This window comes from Grampus griseus (genome assembly GCF_964374135.1).
Source record: "Grampus griseus genome assembly, chromosome: 5".
Lineage (NCBI taxonomy): Eukaryota > Metazoa > Chordata > Mammalia > Artiodactyla > Delphinidae > Grampus > Grampus griseus.
The window spans coordinates 47,753,098-47,771,890 of NC_138998.1; the positions used below are offsets into that span (position 1 = coordinate 47,753,098).

The 18,793-nt window shown below is 35.5% G+C and overlaps 1 protein-coding gene across 2 annotated transcripts in view; it reads left to right on the forward strand.

The window, feature by feature from the left end:
• SEC62 (SEC62 homolog, preprotein translocation factor) overlaps positions 1 to 17,549 on the forward strand; it is a 30,977-nt gene extending 13,428 nt beyond the window's left edge. The window contains exons 4-9 of one of the 2 annotated variants that reach the window (XM_082655494.1): positions 2,617 to 2,821; positions 3,067 to 3,159; positions 6,211 to 6,271; positions 10,468 to 10,587; positions 14,625 to 15,128; positions 15,683 to 17,549. In XM_082655494.1, the coding sequence (XP_082511620.1) occupies positions 2,617 to 2,821; positions 3,067 to 3,159; positions 6,211 to 6,271; positions 10,468 to 10,587; positions 14,625 to 15,094 (949 nt within the window). In that variant the 3' untranslated portion in view covers positions 15,095 to 15,128; positions 15,683 to 17,549. Of the gene's footprint in view, positions 1 to 2,616; positions 2,822 to 3,066; positions 3,160 to 6,210; positions 6,272 to 10,467; positions 10,588 to 14,624 lie in introns of both variants that reach the window. The other variant, XM_082655493.1, reaches the window with a different exon arrangement.
• The last annotated feature ends 1,244 nt before the right edge of the window (positions 17,550 to 18,793 follow it).

Sequence of the window (18,793 nt, forward strand, 5' to 3'; positions counted from 1 at the left end):
AGTAACTTACCCAATACTACATAGCTCGTTATGTGGTAGAGGTGATATCTGAACCCATCTACTTGAATGTGAACTTCTCAAGACCAATTTGATTGGTTAATAGTCTTCTTTTCTCTCAAGGGGTTGGGGCAGCTGTACAGGAGGAGTAACAGAAGCAGGTGTTCCTGCTGATTCTGTGCTCTTCTGTATCTGCTTGTCAAGGGAAGGATTTTTTTTTTTCTCCTAAAGTTCTATGGTTTATATTTTTTAATTGTTTATTTCTTTATTAAGAACATTTTTTTTCACTAAAGTAAATTTGAGAAAATTTTGAAAATGATACAGAAGAAAATCCAAATTACCAATAATGTTGCTTCATGGATAATTATATTACCATTTGAGACTATATACTCAAGTATCTGTGTTTGTGTGTACATGTACTCTTACTATATGGAGAGCTATAATATGAACTGTAGTATGAAATGCTGGTTTTCAATTAACATACAATGAATAAGATGTATTTTTGTTTTCATATTAACACATTATTGACTGGGGTGGGGGGTTTTGCAGAAACTAGTGCTGTGGTGTTAGTACATCTGCGGTCAGTAATGTGTGAAGTTGTAATGAATGATCCTGATAGAAAATCTGGAAATCATCTAAGTGCAAAAATAGAGATTAGAATATTTTCATTATAAATTTTTGTAAGAAGTTCTGAAGTAGTAAAAATTAAAGATCCCCCTTCATATTCAAATACCCACCACTACTCTTTAAGTCTCACTTTCTACTCATAAGTAGTTAATTATTAAGGGTCTCATTTCAGATTTTTGCTTGTTTATGTATATAGGTATATGTGTAGCAGATATTAATGATGGATTCTTTGGGGGCATTTCAGACAGTGGCATAATTGTATATGCCGTATAGATCTTCTGAACAAGTAAAAGTCCAAATGAGGAGACCTAGAAGTTAGCTTTGTGGAGATGTTCATGGGGTGGACCTAACTGAGCAGCAGAAAGAAGCCCAGCCAAGCAGGTCAAAACACAGGTGGGCACAAGATAATGATCAGAAATAAGTTGTCTTTAGGCAAGAAGGAGGCATCTAGTTAGCAAGTGGTATGATGTGCTGGAGTAGGCACCAGTGAAGGTATTGAATAGAAAGGTGGATAGTTACCATTAACAGGCACAGATGGTGGCAGTGGGACCTAGCTTCTAGTTGTGTTTTGGTAGTTGTACTTTATCAAGGCAGGAATAAAGAAATCAGGAACTCTGAAACTGGAACATAAGATTTGAAAAGATGGCTTTTAGATGACAAAGGTAAGGTTAAACCAGTTTCTTGAGTAGGATTAGAAAAGATTGAGGCAGCCAAGGTTGACTTAATTTGGGGTCAGCTGAGCTTCTAAATTCATCAGATAAAGAAGTGAATAAAGCAAGGATCTTACTCTTAAGAAGTTTACAGTCTAGTGAAGGCAAACAAGCATGTTATAAATTGTATATTAAACTAAAAGAATAAATGCTGTGGATAGGATAACAGGAAACAGGAGGAAGGATGGGGGATAGATTTATAATTTTAAACAGGGTAGGCTTAGTAGAGAGGGTAACATTTGAGGGAAGACTTGAAAGAAGTGAGGAAGTAGACCAAAAGGACATGCTTATTTGGGAGAAGAGCATTCTAGATAAAGGGAATAGCCAGTGGAAATGCCCTGAAGTAAGAATATTAAAAACAACAACAACAACAAAATAACCCCTGCTAAATAGAAGAAAGATCAGTTTATTGAGAGAAATTAGTGAAGCAAGGAACACATGGTGTTGTTCTGCTACATATATTGTACAGTTTTCAACTTGATACTGTGTTGTTTTCAGAGTCCAGAAATCTCACCTTAGCATATTTAATTATTCCTTAGTTAATTGGAGATACTTAATTATAGTGACAGGCTGAATAGTGAAGTACATGGAGGGAAGAAAAATACATCAAGAAGGACAGGTGAAGACACGATTTGGATCAGTCAGATCATGGGCACTTTTTTTTTTTTTTTTTTTTGTGGTACGCGGGCCTCTCACTGTTGTGGTCTCTCCCGTTGCGGAGCACAGGCTCCGGACGCGCAGGCTCAGCGGCCATGGCTCACGGGCCCAGCCGCTCCGCGGCATGTGGGATCTTCCCAGACCGGGGCACGAACACGCGTCCCCTGCATCGGCAGGCGGACTCTCACCCACTGCGCCACCAGGGAAGCCTGGGCACATTTTTAATCTGCTAACATTTCTTAAACTGTTACATTTATTTTTCCCATATATTTATATACCACTTATGTCTGCTCTTGAATTTGAGACTTAACTTTAAATAAAGCAGTCTTGATTACTCCTAATGAACCTAGAGAAAAACTTGAGGATAATTCCAAACCTATAATCTCATTAAATTATACAGTTAAAAAATGAAAATTAGGTTGACAACTTTCATATAATCAAATTGGCTACACAGGTTTTCAGTTAGACATTTTTGATTGTTCTTCAATGGGCTTACTAGCTGTAATTTCTTTTGTGAGTTGCCAGTGTGTCTTCCTTTGCTCATTTTATTCAGGTCTTGAAATTTTTGCTTTTCAGTCTGTATATAATTTATAGGGAATGTAATGTCATATCTTTGTTTCCAAAGGCTTTTAAAGAAACAGTTTTTTCATCGGGCACTAAAAGTAATGAAAATGAAGTATGAGAAAGACATAAAAAAAGAAAAAGAGAAAGGAAAAGCTGAAAGTGGAAAAGAAGAAGATAAAAAGAGCAAGAAAGAAAATCTAAAGGATGAAAAGACAAAAAAGGAAAAAGAAAAAAAGAAAGATGGTGAAAAGGAAGAATCCAAAAAGGTGATTTCAACTAAAATTAAGTAAAAATCAAAAAATTATTACTTGCACATTAGCACTACTGGTGTATCAGCACTTTAAAATATTGCGCAACAACCACTTAAACCACATTAGGATTCTTACAAATACTGTGGTTGAGAATTTTGATTTCTGTGTCTCATATAGTGAAACTTTGACTATATGGATGTTACATTGCTTTTTGCTTCTTTGCAAACGTGTTTTCTTCTATTCAACTTGTTTTTTAATAGGAGGAAACTCCTGGAACTCCCAAAAAGAAGGAAACTAAGAAAAAATTCAAGCTTGAGCCACATGATGATCAAGTTTTTCTGGATGGAAATGAGGTGAGAGTATCTAGCTTATAAGTAGAAATCCAATTTTCCATAGGAGTTTTTAGAATTATCTTTGATGCCTTCACTAAGAAAAGAAGTAATTCAGATAAATTTAACCATGTAGATACAAAATCTACTTTTTAAAAGTGAATGTCTCTGAATTTAGATTTATAAAAATTTTTTTAAATCAATCTGAATCGGGTTCAGCTGTCTATGATAGATAGGAAACATGAAATAACAGTGGCTTAAAACAAAACAGATACTTGTTTCTCTCTCATTAATGAAATCGGAAGGTAAGCAGATATGGCAGCTCCAGGGTGGATCTGAACTTTTCCGCCTGTGTGAGGCAGTTAGTAAAGATTACCTCATGGTGCAAAATGACTGCCAGCCTTATATCTGCATCCAGAGGAGGGAAGGAGAATGAGGGACATGCTTCCTTTTTAAGGATACTTTCCAGGAAGCTGGCGATTTTATTTCTGCATGTATTCCATTGGCCGGAACCTACTCATATGGTCATGCCTACCTGCAGTAAAGTCTTAGAAATATGCTTTTTATACTGGATGGTCATTTGCCCAGTAAAGTATAAGATTCCCATTAGAATCAAAGGAAAAAAAGTACAATGGTTAAGGAGGGACACCTACAGGTTTCTGCCTCTTATAGTTAGACACACGACTATCAGGGTCTAAAATTTTCAATATTACTTGATGCTTTACTCAAGGAGATCATTTTTATTTATATAATTTAGTGGCTTATTTTTATGGTTGTAGCCTTCCATGAAGACCACTTAATTTAGTCATTTAACCAATACAAAAACATTTACTTATATACTGGCCATTGAGTTGTTGTGAATTTCTTGCTATACCTAATACAAAAGTAGTATAAATAGAAAGCAGTGGTTCCTGGAGCTATGAGCTTGAATATCTGGGAAGGCTTTTCACAAAACATGTGCACTAGGCTCATTCCAGGCATACTTGCATGAGGATCTCTAGGGTGGAATCTATAGTAAGTGAGTGTGTATATGGATGTGTGTGTGTGTTTTGTATAATGTATCCCTGGGTGATTCTGGTGAACCCCTGCTTAAGAACCAATGTAATAGAAGACCACAGGTCTTTCTTAATGTGAAAGCGCAAATACCTTCAGTTAAACATCAGGCATTGGCTATATGCGAAGTCGTTTTTATAGGTGTTGGGAATAACATGATAAATAGGATAAAATTATCTTCTTGGAAGCTCTTATAGTCTAGCAAGCATACAAGCGTTTAAACATGGTATGGGCATACCTCATTTTATTGTACTTCTGTTTATTGTGCTTCAGAGATAAAGTTTTTTGTTTGTTTTTTTGTTTTCAGCAAATTGAAGGTTTACAGCAACCCTGCATTAAGTCTATCAACTCCGTTTTTCCAACAGCATTTGATCACTTTGTGTCTGTCCCATTTTGGTATTTTTCACAATATTTCAAACCCTCCTCCAGCAAAAAAATTAAGACTCACCAAAGGCTCAGGTGATGGTTAACATTTTTTAGCAATAAATTATTTTTTACTTAGGGTATGTACATTGTTTTCTTAGACTTAATACTATTGCACACTTAATAGACTATAGTATAGTGTAAACATAACTTTTACATGCACTGGGAAACCCCAAAAAATGCATTATTGCGGTGATCTGGAGCTGAACTGGAAATACCTCTGAGGTACACTGTATATATTATATACTACAGTATAATATAGTCCATGCCTGTACTATATTACAGCATGGTGAGTATTATGATGGGAGAATACCAATTAGGGATAGGTAATTTAATCAAGAGAGGATAAGAAGCGTCTGGAGATTCTGGACACTTGACCTGAGCCTTGAAGGATGACTGGTAGATTGCCAGGTACACTGCAAAGGAGTTATAGGTCTGTTAGACAAAGGAAGCTTTTTCCTGAGCAAAAGCATGGGTGCTTGCATTCCCAAAAAGGCTAAGATTTTATTCTGTAGAAAGAAGCAGGCTTTGAAACTTTTGAAGATGGGAAACATCTTTAAAAACTTGTTTCTTTAGAATGCTAAATGGCAGAAGTGATGTCTGTGGATCCGATTTCCAGGATAAATGTGCAGCATTAAAAAAGAGAAATGTTAGAAAAAGAAGCAAATCAAAAAGCAGTAACCAAGACCGCTAGTCAAAATAGAACCAGGAGGGTTTCCCTGGTGGCGCAGTGGTTGAGAGTCCGCCTGCCGATGCAGGGGACACGGGTTCGTGCCCCGGTCCAGGAAGATCCCACATGCTGCGGGGCGGCTAGGCCCGTGAGCCATGGCCGCTGAGCCTGCGCGTCCGGAGCCTGTGCTCTGCAATGGGAGAGGCCACAACAGTGAGAGGCCCGCGTACTGCAAAAAAAAAAAAAAAAAAAAAAATAGAACCAGGAAATGGAAGAGTACTGTTATTTATAGAAACTGAGAGATAAAACTAAGAGTTTTATGGATGATGAACAGAGTTCTGATTATTCTAAATGAAGTAAATTTCTGTTTTCTAAAGTAAGCTTTAAAAGCAGTGGTTCCCAGCTTTGCAGCTACAGACCCTCCGTGGGGAGCTGGCAATGAACTTATTGCAGGGAGTCATAGAATCTTTATGTTCACTGAGCAAGATCTTTAATAATGGTTCTTTGCTTCTCATGAGTTGGGTGGAATTGAGAGCTGCTGGATCTTTAATAGGGCCTGACTGGAATCTATCATAACTGTGCTCTTAGACGGGTTGGTTCTACTCTACTCAATGCCAGTATACATCATTACATTAGGGGCAAAAAGGCTGTACAATTGCTGGTAATTAGGTTAAGTAATTGTTTGCACACAGGAGTAAACTGTTAAAAGCATGCAAGTACGTAGAAATGTACTTAACTGTGTTACGTAATTTATAGTTTTTAAAATAATTTTCTAACTGAATGGATACCAAAAGAAACACTGCTACTAAAGGAATAGTCTTTGGAATTTGTTTACCTTTAAAAGTAGTTCTTATATGTTAAGAGGTTGGAAGTAACTGTTCTAATGTAACCTTAGAACTTTAAGCACTGAGGTTTCTTGATTCTTCTAGGTATTTGTGTGGATCTATGACCCAGTTCACTTTAAAACATTTGTCATGGGATTAATCCTTGGTAAGTACAATCTCTAAAATTTAGAAAGGGATATAAACAACGCAGAAGCCAGAAAGAAAATATTTAACATAAAATAGTTATTTTTTTAAAGTACATTTTAAATAAAGCCAGAAGATAAATGATAAACTGAGGAGAATATTTGCACTACATCTTTAAGAGATTAGCAACCTGCTAGAAAAATGGTAAAGGTAACTCACAGATAAAGAAATACCGTGACTGGACTTCCCTGGTGGCGCAGTGGTTAAGAATCCGCCTGCCAGTGCAGGGAACATGGGTTCGAGCTCTGGTCTGGGAAGATCCCACATGCTACAGAGCAACTAAGCCTGTGTGCCACAACTGCTGAGCCTGTTCTCTGGAGCCTGTGAGCCACAACTACTGAGCCCACACGCCTAAAACCTATGCTCCACAACAAGAGAAGCCACCGCAATGAGAAGCCCACGCACCGCAACGAAGAGTAGCCCCTGCTCACCACAACTAGAGAAAGCCCGCATGCAGCAACGAAGACCCTACGCAGCCAAAAATAAAATATAAATAAATAAATAAATTTATTTTAAAAAAGAAAGAAATACAGTGACCAATAATTGTGAGTGATACTTAATCACACTCATATTAAATACGAATTAAAGTAACAGTGATTATCAAGAGAATTACAAAGTTTAATAGTACCTACTCTTAGTGAAGGTCCAACACTTAAGAAAAACCAATACTCTCCAATAATTGATGATATGTCCGTTATTTTATTTTTTATGGAGGGCAGTTTGGCAATATCTTCCAAATTTTAAATGTATACACATGGACTCAACTATTCTACTTCTAGGAATTTATGTCATGGCTGTTCCTAATATAGTTGCACAAAGTATCTATTCAGAAATATACATTGACACTTTATTCTAATCCAAATCCCTCAGACTATATTTAGGAGGGCCATTAGCAAATATCTTTCAAGTTTTTATTTTTAATTTTTAAATTTTATTTATTTTTTTATACAGCAGGTTACTAGTCATCAGTTTTATACACATCAGTGTATACATGTCAATCCCAATTGCCCAATTCAGCACACCACCATCCCCACCCCCCCGCGGCTTTCCCCCCTTGGTGTCCATACATTTGTTCTCTACATCTGTGTCTCAATTTCTGCCCTGCAAACCGGTTCATCTGTACCATTTTTCTAGGTTCCATGTACATGAGTTAATATACGATATTTGTTTTTCTCTTTCTGACTTACTTCACTCTGTATGACAGTCTCTAGATCCATCCACATCTCAACAAATGACTCAATTTCGTTCCTTTTTATGGCTAATATTCCATTGTATACATGTGCCACAACTTCTATATCCATTCGTCTGTCAGTGGGCATTAGGTTGCTTCCATGACCTGGCTATTGTAAATAGTGCTGCAGTGAACATTGGGGTGCATGTGTCTTTTTGAATTATGGTTTTCTCTGGGTATATGCCCAGTAGTGGGATTGCTGGATCATATGGTAATTCTGTTTTTAGTTTTTTAAGGAACCTGCAGCTGTTCTCCATAGTGGCTGTATCAGTTTATGTTCCCAGCCAACAGTGCAAGAGGGTTCCCTTTTCTCCACACCCTCTCCCGCATTTGTTGTTTGTAGATTTTCTGATGATGGCCATCCTAACTGGTGTGAGGTGATACCTCATTGTAGTTTTGATTTGTGTTTTTCTAACAATTACTGATGTTGAGCAGCTTTTCATGTGCTTCTTGGCCATCTGTATGTCTTCTTTGGAGAAACGTCTATTTAGGTCTTCTGCCCATTTTTGGATTGGGTTGTTTGTTTCTTTAATATTGAGCTGCATGAGCTGTTTATTATAGTTTGGAGGTTAATCCTTTGTCCGTTGATTCATTTGCAAATATTTTCTCCCATTCTGAGGGTTGTCTTTTCGTCTTGCTTATGGTTTCCTTTGCTGTGCAAAAGCTTTGAAGTTTCATTAGGTCCCATTTGTTTATTTTTGTTTTTATTTCCATTGCTCTAGTAGGAGGTGGATCAAAAAAGATCTTGCTGTGATTTGTGTCCAAGAGTGTTCTTCTATGTTTTCCTCTAAGAGTTTTATAATGTCCGGTCTTACATTTAGGTCTCGAATCCATTTTGAGTTTATTTTTGTGTATGGTGTTAGGGAGTGTTCTAATTTCATTCTTTTACATGTAGCTGTCCAGTTTTCCCAGCACCACTTATTGAAGAAACTGTCTTTTCTCCATTGTATATCCTTGTCATAGATTAGTTGACCATAGGTGTGTGGGTTTATCTCTGGGCTTTCTATCTTGTTCCATTGATCTATGTTTCTGCTTTTGTGCCAGTACCATATTGTGTTGATTACTGTAGCTTTGTAGTATAGTTTGAAGTCAGGGAGTCTGATTCCTCCAGCTCCGTTTTTTTTCCCTCAAGACTACTTTGGCTATTCGGGGTCTTTTGTGTCTCCATACAAATTTTAAGATTTTTTGTTCTAATTCCATAAAAAATGCCATTGGTAATTTGATTGCATTGAATCTGTAGATTGCTTTGGGTAGTATAGTCATTTTCACAATATTGATTCTTCCAATCCAAGAACATGGTATATCTCTCTATCTGTTGGTATCATCTTTAACTTCTTTCATCAGTGTCTTATAGTTTTCTGCATACAGGTCCTTTGTCTCCCTAGGTAGGTTTATTCCTAGGTATTTTATGCTTTTTGTTACACTGGTAAATGGGAGTGTTTCCTTAATTTCTCTTTCAGATTTTTCATCATTAGTATATAGGAAAGCAAGAGATTTCTGTGCATTAATTTTGTATCCTGCTACTTTACCAAATTCATTGATTAGCTCTAGTAGTTTTCTGGTGACATTTTTAGGATTCTCTGTATAGTATCATGTCATCTGCAAACATCTTTCAAGTTTTAAATGCCTTTACCCTTTGACCTAATAGTTACACTTCAAGGAATTTATCCTGTGCTGTAATCACAGTTGCACACATGTACATGTACATTGGTATTTGTTGCCCTCTTGTCTGTAATAGGATAAAACTGGAAACAGATCAGGTCCCTCAGTAGGAGGATGGTGAAATAAATTTCAGTGCAACTGTGTGCCAGAATATCATGCAGCTTTTAAAGAATTAGATAAGACTAATTCTTATTAGTACTCACGAAAAGATATCTAGAATAGATTAAATGAACACTGTAAAAGAGTAAGAGTGTTATAAGCTCATTTTTGTGAAAAAAAAAAAAATTCTGTGTAGCTAGTTTTAATTGTATATAGGCAGTTTCTGGGAATACAAATAAATCATAGTAATTAACCTCTGGGGAATGGACCAAGAATTGGATGAAGACTTCACATTATACCTTTTGGTTTGTTTTTTATTGTTTCTTCTTTTACTGTTTTGGGTTTTTTGTTTGTTTGTTTTGGGTTTTTTTGCTTCTTTTGTTACCATAGGTATGTGTTATTCCTGTAAATTTAGTGGGGCGGGTATAGGAGTAGAGGGAGGGAATGATTTAACAAGTAGAAAAAAATAGCAGTTAAGCAAGTTTGATCAATATGATCATAGGAGCCCATTCAAAATAATAAATCCAATCCTTAGCTTATAAATGAAATAGCTAGAATTTGAATTTGAATCCTGATCTCTTTTGCTATAAATACCTAAAAACCAGATCTTTCTTTTGATTGTTCCATGTGGTTCCACTGTACTTAGAAAAAAACTGGAGATGCTTGTATACAGCTTCCCTAACTACCAAAAATGATCTGTATCAGAATTTCCTGGTGAGCTTTTCATTTGGTAGATGTCAGAGCTTCACCCCAGAACCAATCTCCAGGGAGGGATCTTTGGAATCATTTTTGGTTAGTTCTGTTGTTTGGTTGCTGTTTCTTTAAGCTTCCCTATTTGATAGACAGATATCTTATAGTCAAAAAGTTAACAGCAGCAGCAGTTGATCATTTAAGGAGCTAACAGTCTCACATTTTTAGACAATACTTTTTTCTAATTATATATAATTTATACTAGAAAAATCCTAATCTAATTTAAAAATAGTAGTTAAACTATGAAATGGTTGATAATCCACCATTTTTTACCTATAAAAATGGCAATTTTGTATGTTTCAATATGGTTTTGTTTTATTTCTCCCCCTAGGAGTATATTCACTGTTATGGCAACTAAGCCATTTAAAATTTTAATCTAAAGGTTATGTATGTAACTTTTTCATTTCTTGTTCCAGTGATTGCAGTGATAGCAGCCACCCTCTTCCCTCTTTGGCCAGCAGAAATGAGAGTAGGTGTTTATTACCTCAGTGTGGGTGCAGGCTGTTTTGTAGCCAGCATTCTTCTCCTTGCTGTTGGTAAGTATTGTTATTGATAAGACTGACCTCGGTAAGAGGTAGATATTGAGCAGTTTGGACTATAATCTGGAGCTTCAGTAAAGTTTAACAGCAAAATTAATGTAAGTGAATCAAGAAATATATGGGCCTACTTTTTGGGTCATATCCCAAAACTGACTCAGGCTTGAAGTAGTATATGTGCTTGATTAGATTTGGTCTGTTGTGTTGAAAGGGTTTAATATGTCTCAGTCTGCAAATAGTTATGCTTTAAGATTTAACTACCACAAGGACTTCAATATTTTTACAGTGGTTGATCATTTATTAGGCATAATATTTTCAGTAAACACTTTTTTTTACTTAAGGCAAGTGAAACTTATTTTAAACATTTACATTTTATACAATAAATGATTGTAAACAATTGATATGCCATTTTTAGTAAAAATCAGTTTGTACCATGTACCAAGGTAAATTCTTGATGCATTAACAGGTTGTAGAATGCTGTTTAAAAATCAACAAGAAAATGTAAATAATGTTATTTTATGTTTCTGGATGATTGGGGTCTTTCATGGCTAAAATAACAATATAAAAATAACCCAATTCGAAAGAGGAAATTCAAAACAATTGATTAATAAATATATGAAAAATACTCATCACTAGTTATCAAATGATAAAATTAGGATAATGTGGTATTTTTTGCTTATATAATTAGGAACTTAAAAAAATTTTTTTTGTTCTGTTTGAAATGGAAATAGTGCCAAGGAGGGTTTGACTATAAGGAAGTATGCCTAGGGCTTCCCTGGTGGCGCAGTGGTTGAGAGTCCGCCTGCCGATGCAGGGGACACGGGTTCGTGCCCCGGTCCGGGAAGATCCCACATGCCGCGGAGCGGCTGGGCCCGTGAGCTATGGCCACTGATGCTGCGCGTCCAGAGCCTGTGCTCCGCAACGGGAGAGGCCACAACAGTGAGAGGCCCACGTACCACAAAAAAAAAAAAAAAAAAGGAAGTATGCCTAAATATAAATGGTGGTGGTAGTTTTGAATGATTTTAATGTTCTTCTTTACACTTGTCTGTATTTTTTACAATGAACATGTTACTATGAGAAAAAACAAGTATTATTTTGCTTAAAATTCTAGTCTTTGAAGATTTTCCTGTATAGGGTAAACTGGTCTAATTTAGTTTTTCATTTTGGGAAAGAAATAGGAATTTTTTTATGCTTGTCTAAAGCTCTTTAGTGATTTTTTTTTAACCTTATATATAATTCTTTGAACCATCGAGAGCTTATGTTGGTATATGGTACTAAGTTCTGATTATTTTCCTCAAATGACAAATAAGCTTTTCCACCAGAACATATGGGAGTACTTCTTTATAGAAATGTTTTTAAATATCCACATTAATGATTTAATATCTGTTTTTAGAGGACATGATTTGGCCAAGATTATCTGAGGAGGGTGTGTGTTACTCTGAGATTCTGTGATATGTAATGTAATAGATTCTTATGTTTATAAAGCATTACTGCTATAGCCCTAAGCAGTTTCCCTCTGCACATCCCTTCACCCTGGACATCAAAGTGTCCTGAGTTGGCGCCACCAGCCATGGACCTAGGAATTCATTGAGTATTTTCATTCAGTTCATCTTGTTTATGGGCCTCCATTTTTTTCTGGGATCTCTGACTGTGTGTGAGGCCTTTTTCATCCACCTTTCAGTTTTTCCTTCCTCTAGCTTAGTCACCTTGAAAATAGCCCTTGAAGTTTTTGCATGTAACAGCACACTTGTAGGCCAAGAAATAATATCTAAGAGTGTGAAGCAGGTAATTCGTGGTAGTGTACTACCTGCATCAAGAATTAGAAGCCATAAACTTTTATCTGCCATTAGATATACTAATCAAGTTGGTGTCTTCTGGTTCCCAAATCTCTGAAAATTTAGAAGCTCTTTGAAATTTTTCAGCAAAGGTTTAACTCCACTGAATAGAAATAACCCACTTGGTTATCTTTTATTTAAACCAATATTTGAAATAATTTATGGTTATTATCTTGTTTTGCTTTTTAAAGTATTGTTTCTTCAGTAATGTTTTCTATAATTTTTCATTTTAAATACAGTATGGATTTAAGTAGCATTGTGCATTAAGTAGTCTTGTGAATCAAATCAGAAAATAAACCCAACGTTTTCATTGCTTCTCTTAGAAAATGTTGTTTCTCTTGGAAAATTCCAAATATACTTTCAAATGGTTTTGATCTGTACCCCACTTATAAATTGGAGATTTTTTTAATATTATCTCATGAAGTATTATATATTGGTCAAAATTATATTTGGTGCTACTTTGAATACATATTCTTAGTATTGCCATTTAAAATAAGATCTTTGCCGATTTTCTAAATATGTCACTTTTAGTATAGAAGTGGTATGACAATACATATCACAGCGGTTTTCGCATGATTCCTCTCCTTTTGCCCCTGATAATAATCTACTGCCACATAGAGAAAAACTGTAAAAAATGTTAGAATTCTGCTATACCCAGTTTATATATGGCATTAGAATTTGGATTTTATTTGCCATTTCGATATTGCTCTTTCTTGGATTTGAGGCAAGATTTCATATTATGAACTGTCTGTCTTAACAACCCTTCAAAGCCTATCATAACATCATAATTCTATTTGGAGGGAAAAATATGCAGCCTCCTTAAGAGATGTTCATTATTTTTTTCAGTGGGGTTTATTCACTGATTATTCCATAATTTCAAAGCATATTTGCCTTTTCTGTTTGTACCACAAAAGATACTGATGTATACACACACAGTCTTTCAGAATATTTATGTTCTTTTGTGAAAATAGAAATTACTGCTTTATAAAAGTCAGGGCAGCTATAACCATTTTATTTGTCCAAAGCAATGTAATGGAAGAAACATAGATGAGCTTTTCTCAGGTCTTATTTGAAAACAATGATATAATTATCAGTAAAGAAAACAAAAAGTAAAATAAAACCAAAAACCTGTCATAATTGATTAGTCCATAACATTCACATAATCATGACCTTAAAAAAAAAAAAGAAAAACCAGGCAAATCACTCACTCAGCTCTTCAATATGTTTGGTAAATTAAGAGAAAACTATATGAAATATTGGGGTTTGTGTTTGTGATAGCTCATTACTATAAACTTTAAAATTCTCAATTTCTTCCATTATCTAAACCACAGTTTTGTCATATATTGCTCTAAAAGAGTAACTTCAAACCTATTTGTTGAAGCCATCTGGCTTTCATTAGCATTGTATGTTTCCTAATATTGGGAGAAGGTTGGTCCTTAAAATAAACAGAAATTATATACTTATTTAAGAAACTCGTAACTTCTGGTAAGACATTATCTTATTGTTCAAAAGTATTTTTTCTTATAAGACTTATCCTTTAGGCAGGGTAGGCACATGCCTTGAACTCAAGATACATTTAGGGGCCCACGGAAATTGTTTCATTTTCATTTCTTTTAAAATCAAAAGTAATAATATATACACATATATCATAGTGAACCTGTGCAGGATTATATTTGTATTTGTACCAGTATGGTCGGAAAAGCAGAATTTTTAATAATTTTTAATGAAGGAATTGCCTTACAAAGGCAAAAGTGTCTGGGGTCTAGGGAAGTCATGGTGCAGCCCTGCTTTCTCCTTTTTAAGGCTGCTTAAGGTATCCTTCATCCTGCATTTATTTCCTTTTTCTTCTACCATGATCTCATGTACTTCAGGGTCCAACTGGCAGCTGTGCTTATTGAACTATAACATAGCAAAGTGCATAAACCATAAGTATATCCATGAAACAGCACCCGAATTAAAAAATTATAAAAGCAATTTTTTAATGGCATTGTAGCGTTATGCCCTCAAGTTCAGAGAAGAATGCTCTGTGCCTAGAATACTGTTGATAGCTGCTAAACTAGGATTTAATTGTTTATACTTAAGGTGCATGTAATATGCAAATAATAAAACTCTGAATGTTTTCCCACTTCTGCATTAACAAATATTCTGTGCTTTCTGAGTCAATGCTTGAATTATTCAATTAGAGAAATTTTTCTCCCACAGCTCGTTGCATTCTATTTCTCATCATTTGGCTCATAACTGGAGGAAGGCACCATTTTTGGTTCTTGCCAAATCTGACTGCTGACGTGGGCTTCATTGACTCCTTCAGGCCTCTGTACACACATGAATATAAAGGACCAAAAGCAGACTTAAAGAAAGATGAGAAGTCTGAAACCAAAAAGCAGCAGAAGTCCGACAGTGAGGAAAAGTCAGACAGTGAGAAAAAGGAAGATGAGGAAGGAAAAGTAGGACCAGGAAATCATGGAACAGAAGGCTCAGGTGGAGAACGGCATTCAGACACAGACAGTGACAGGCGAGAAGATGACCGATCCCAACACAGTAGTGGAAATGGGAATGATTTTGAAATGATCACAAAAGAGGAACTGGAACAGCAAACAGATGGGGATTGTGAAGAGGAGGAAGAAGAAGACAATGATGGAGAAACAACTAAATCTTCACATGAAAAATCATAATCTGACTAATTTGGGGACTAAATAAGTGCAAGAGGTTGGATTTTCTAGGTTGGCTGATCATCATAATGTACACGTGACATTTGTAGCATTCTTTAAATCCATTTACTGAAGTGGATTTGTCATCCAAGCAGTTATATTCAGCCCCTCATTTCATGTAATACTATTATTGGTACAGTCTAAAGCCATTTGTAAGTTTTATCTATTTGATAATTTTACAGTAAAATTTAGGTCTCATTTATTTTGATAGTTATCAAAGGTGCACTTTCCACAGTGACATTTACATTAATGACATTTTTTGATAGTTGTATGGCTTTTTACTGTTAGACTAATCAAAATAACTAAAAGGGATAAAAACAAACACCAACATTTCAGATTATGCATAGTTCTGTAGCCATTTCACAGTTTCTTTAAGGTGAAATGCTTAAATTATTGTTCTTGATAGTTTAGCTTTTGTTGATTATAAAATTATACCAGAAAATTTCCAAGATTCTGAGTTAGCAAGGTTCAAAAGCATTTTGTGGAAACAAGCCAACTAGTAATAATGCAGCAACACTTAGTTTAACTACAAATTCTCCTTTTCCAACTTAGGAAATCCAAACTGATTTGTACGACTGATTCAGAGTAAGGTGGTCATCTCCAACAGAGGAAGCAAGAAGCATTGGCTGGAAGGTGATGACTCTTCTTCCCATTTCCTTGTCGTAAAGTAAAATGTATTCTGTACATAATTTACAAATAAACATTTTATTTTAATTGACTTCTTATTTAGACATTTTCTCAGAACTTAAATTTGTAAAATTAAGACCATTTAAGCATATGTTTTTAGAGAAACGGAAGTTTCAGTAACCCACAAAACATCTGTGATCTTTCTGCAGCAGCTTCAGTTTTGTGCCAACATTCCATGTATTTGAATATGAATTAAAACGATCCTTATTAAATAAGAGCAGACTTAAAGTAGCTGTTTGTACGCCTTAATGTTCATTTTGATTTATCTTAAATCTCTACATTCAGAAATGGGGTGCTGTATTATCAGACCAGGAGGACTGCTATGAAAGATAATTTACTGTTCTAAAATATCAATTTAAAATAAAGAACATAAAAGCAAACATAAGAGAACCATTGGACTCTAATTGCTTTAAACTAGTTTCGCAGTTTGATTTCATGTCTTGCAAACCTTAGTTACAAAAAAAATCTTTAGGAAAAATCATGTGTTTACTTATGAGCATAATCATTCCCTGGAGTTATACTCTTATAAAATGATAATGAATATTAAATTATTTTCCTTCAGTCACAGTGAGAGCATTTTGCTTTGTAGTTGAAATAGGTGGTGTGTATAGGTCTTCATTTTTCTTAGGCAGTTTCCCACCTAAGTGTTAGACTAAAGGTGTTAAATTTTTCTAATTGTGAAAAAGTACACTTTCTGTATACTGACACACTTTGTTAAACATGGCTTGTTTGCTTCTTTATAGTATTCCTTGTTAAGTGGACAGAAATGTGGCTGTTGGATGTTAATGCAACTCTATCAAGGATGCAGTCAATCAGTTTAAGTTTCCTCCTAGCCAATGTTCATTGATTTAAGTGCCTGGGTGTTTTCCCCTCACATTTTCAGAGCTCTTCTGCTTTATTTCCCTAAAAGGGATGCATAATTATAACTTCTGAGCTTCTTAATCACCAGTAGCATTAATACCTATTTTGGGATATGATAATGGTACCAAAAGTGTCTTTCAGAAATAAAAATGATTTAACCTTTACTGTTGTGATAATGCCCAGGCACTCAATATTTATCCTTAAGCTCTTTATAATATATGTACTGTGTCTAACCTTTAAGACATTTGGAGCATGGCAGGAAAGTCAGCTTCTTATTGATATGTGTGGATTCTTAAAGAATGTTAGTACAAATTTTTATAAATATTTGGTGGTCCCTGGGGGAAAATGTCATTCTTACTATGGTTAGAAAGCAAGTTAGAAATTTCAGCTCTTTTACTATTCAAGGTTGTATACTTTAAACAGAAAATCAAAAGACTGCCACTGTTACATTTCTCAGAATAATAGATGGCTGTCTTTGTTGACTAACATTAAATATTCTTATGCCAGAGCATGGAAAATTGTTTACATTAGTCATTGGAATCGTGATTTAAAAAAAAAAACTTCAAGTTTGCTATGCTACTGTAAATAGAAGCATGAAGCTTTTGGATAATGTAGGATTTATTGTGGAGTGGGTATAAATTGACTTAACTAATAAGCAGGATTGAATTAATGAACTGAGTCCAGATAATAATAATAATGCATTTGTGATTGTAAAGTCAATGTATTAAATAGGTTGTTTCTCCTTTCCCCTCCCACTGATTTCTTTAATTTTCAAACTATATGGCCTTCTAGATGACTTTAATTGAAATAATTTGGATTTAGCCAAATACTATCAAAAAGTAATAAATTTTAATATGTCACATTAAAATTACGCAGTGGTGATGGGTTTTAATGTTTTCCCCCTTCTGGTTTTACATTATGAGTACCAATTAGCTGCTAACTATAGAAAAATCATCTTGTATCTTTTATAAATTGAATTTTCTTTTTTGAATCTTTATGAGGAATTGGAAAACAATAAGTACAGTTGATCATCATTATTCGTGTAGTCAGGTTCTGTAAAGTCACCACCAACACGGAATTAACAAATACTGAATCATTGCTCCTAGGGGAAATACTGGGGTTATTGTGTGAGCTTCTGGCCACATTTTCACCAGCTAATCAATACATAAATTTGTTTTAGGTGTCTTTCTGTTTTGTTGAGTTAAGTAACATTGAACTCATGGTCAACAGCACCATAACTTCATGCCCGACCCAAGCTTATCTAACACACGTGCTTTCTCCATATGGTCTATTACAGCCTTCTAGTACTTAGGAACACTAGACAGCATTTCAGCACTACATTTGGGGACCATTTTAAACAGTAAAATCACCAGTAAAAAAGCACAAAAATGCTAAAAACAATGCACTAAATAGAGCAAACGATGCTTGTTTAAGAGAGCTGAACCAAGGACACAGCATGTCAACTTGTCACCCTCAACTGGGAACATATGCATTGGGCAAGTCAAATTTTTCACCTCTATGCATGATTGTGAAAGCACCACAGAAGTTTTAAACAACAGGCAAATTTACAAATACAGAATCCACAAATAAGGAACAATTGTACTTAACTGTATTATAAAGCTGTGACATATCTGTCTGATCTACAGAATAGGATTTATTGCTGAATCATGCTCTAGCATTTCCATAACATTTTAAATATCCATTCTGTCTGAAAGTAAATATTTAGTTCCTACTTGTATGTAGTAGTTTCCTTTTACTCTTTGTTTTAGCAGTATTTCAGTTCTTTGTCCATTTGTTCAGTAATACCAAACACAGCGTGTCAGAATTTTAGGTGTAGCCATGAATTTTTTTTTTTTTCTTTCTTAGCGGTACGCGGGCCTCTCACTGTCGTGGCATCGGCAGGCGGACTCTCAACCACTGCGCCACCAGGGAAACCCTAGCCATGAATTTTATAAAAAGTTTTGCGGGGCTTCCCTGGTGGTGCAGTGGTTGAGAGTCCGCCTGCCGATGCTGGGGACACGGGTTCGTGCCCCGGTCCGGGAGGGTCCCGCGTGCCGCGGAGCGGCTGGGCCCGTGAGCCATGGCCGCTGAGCCTGCGCGTCCGGAGCCTGTGCT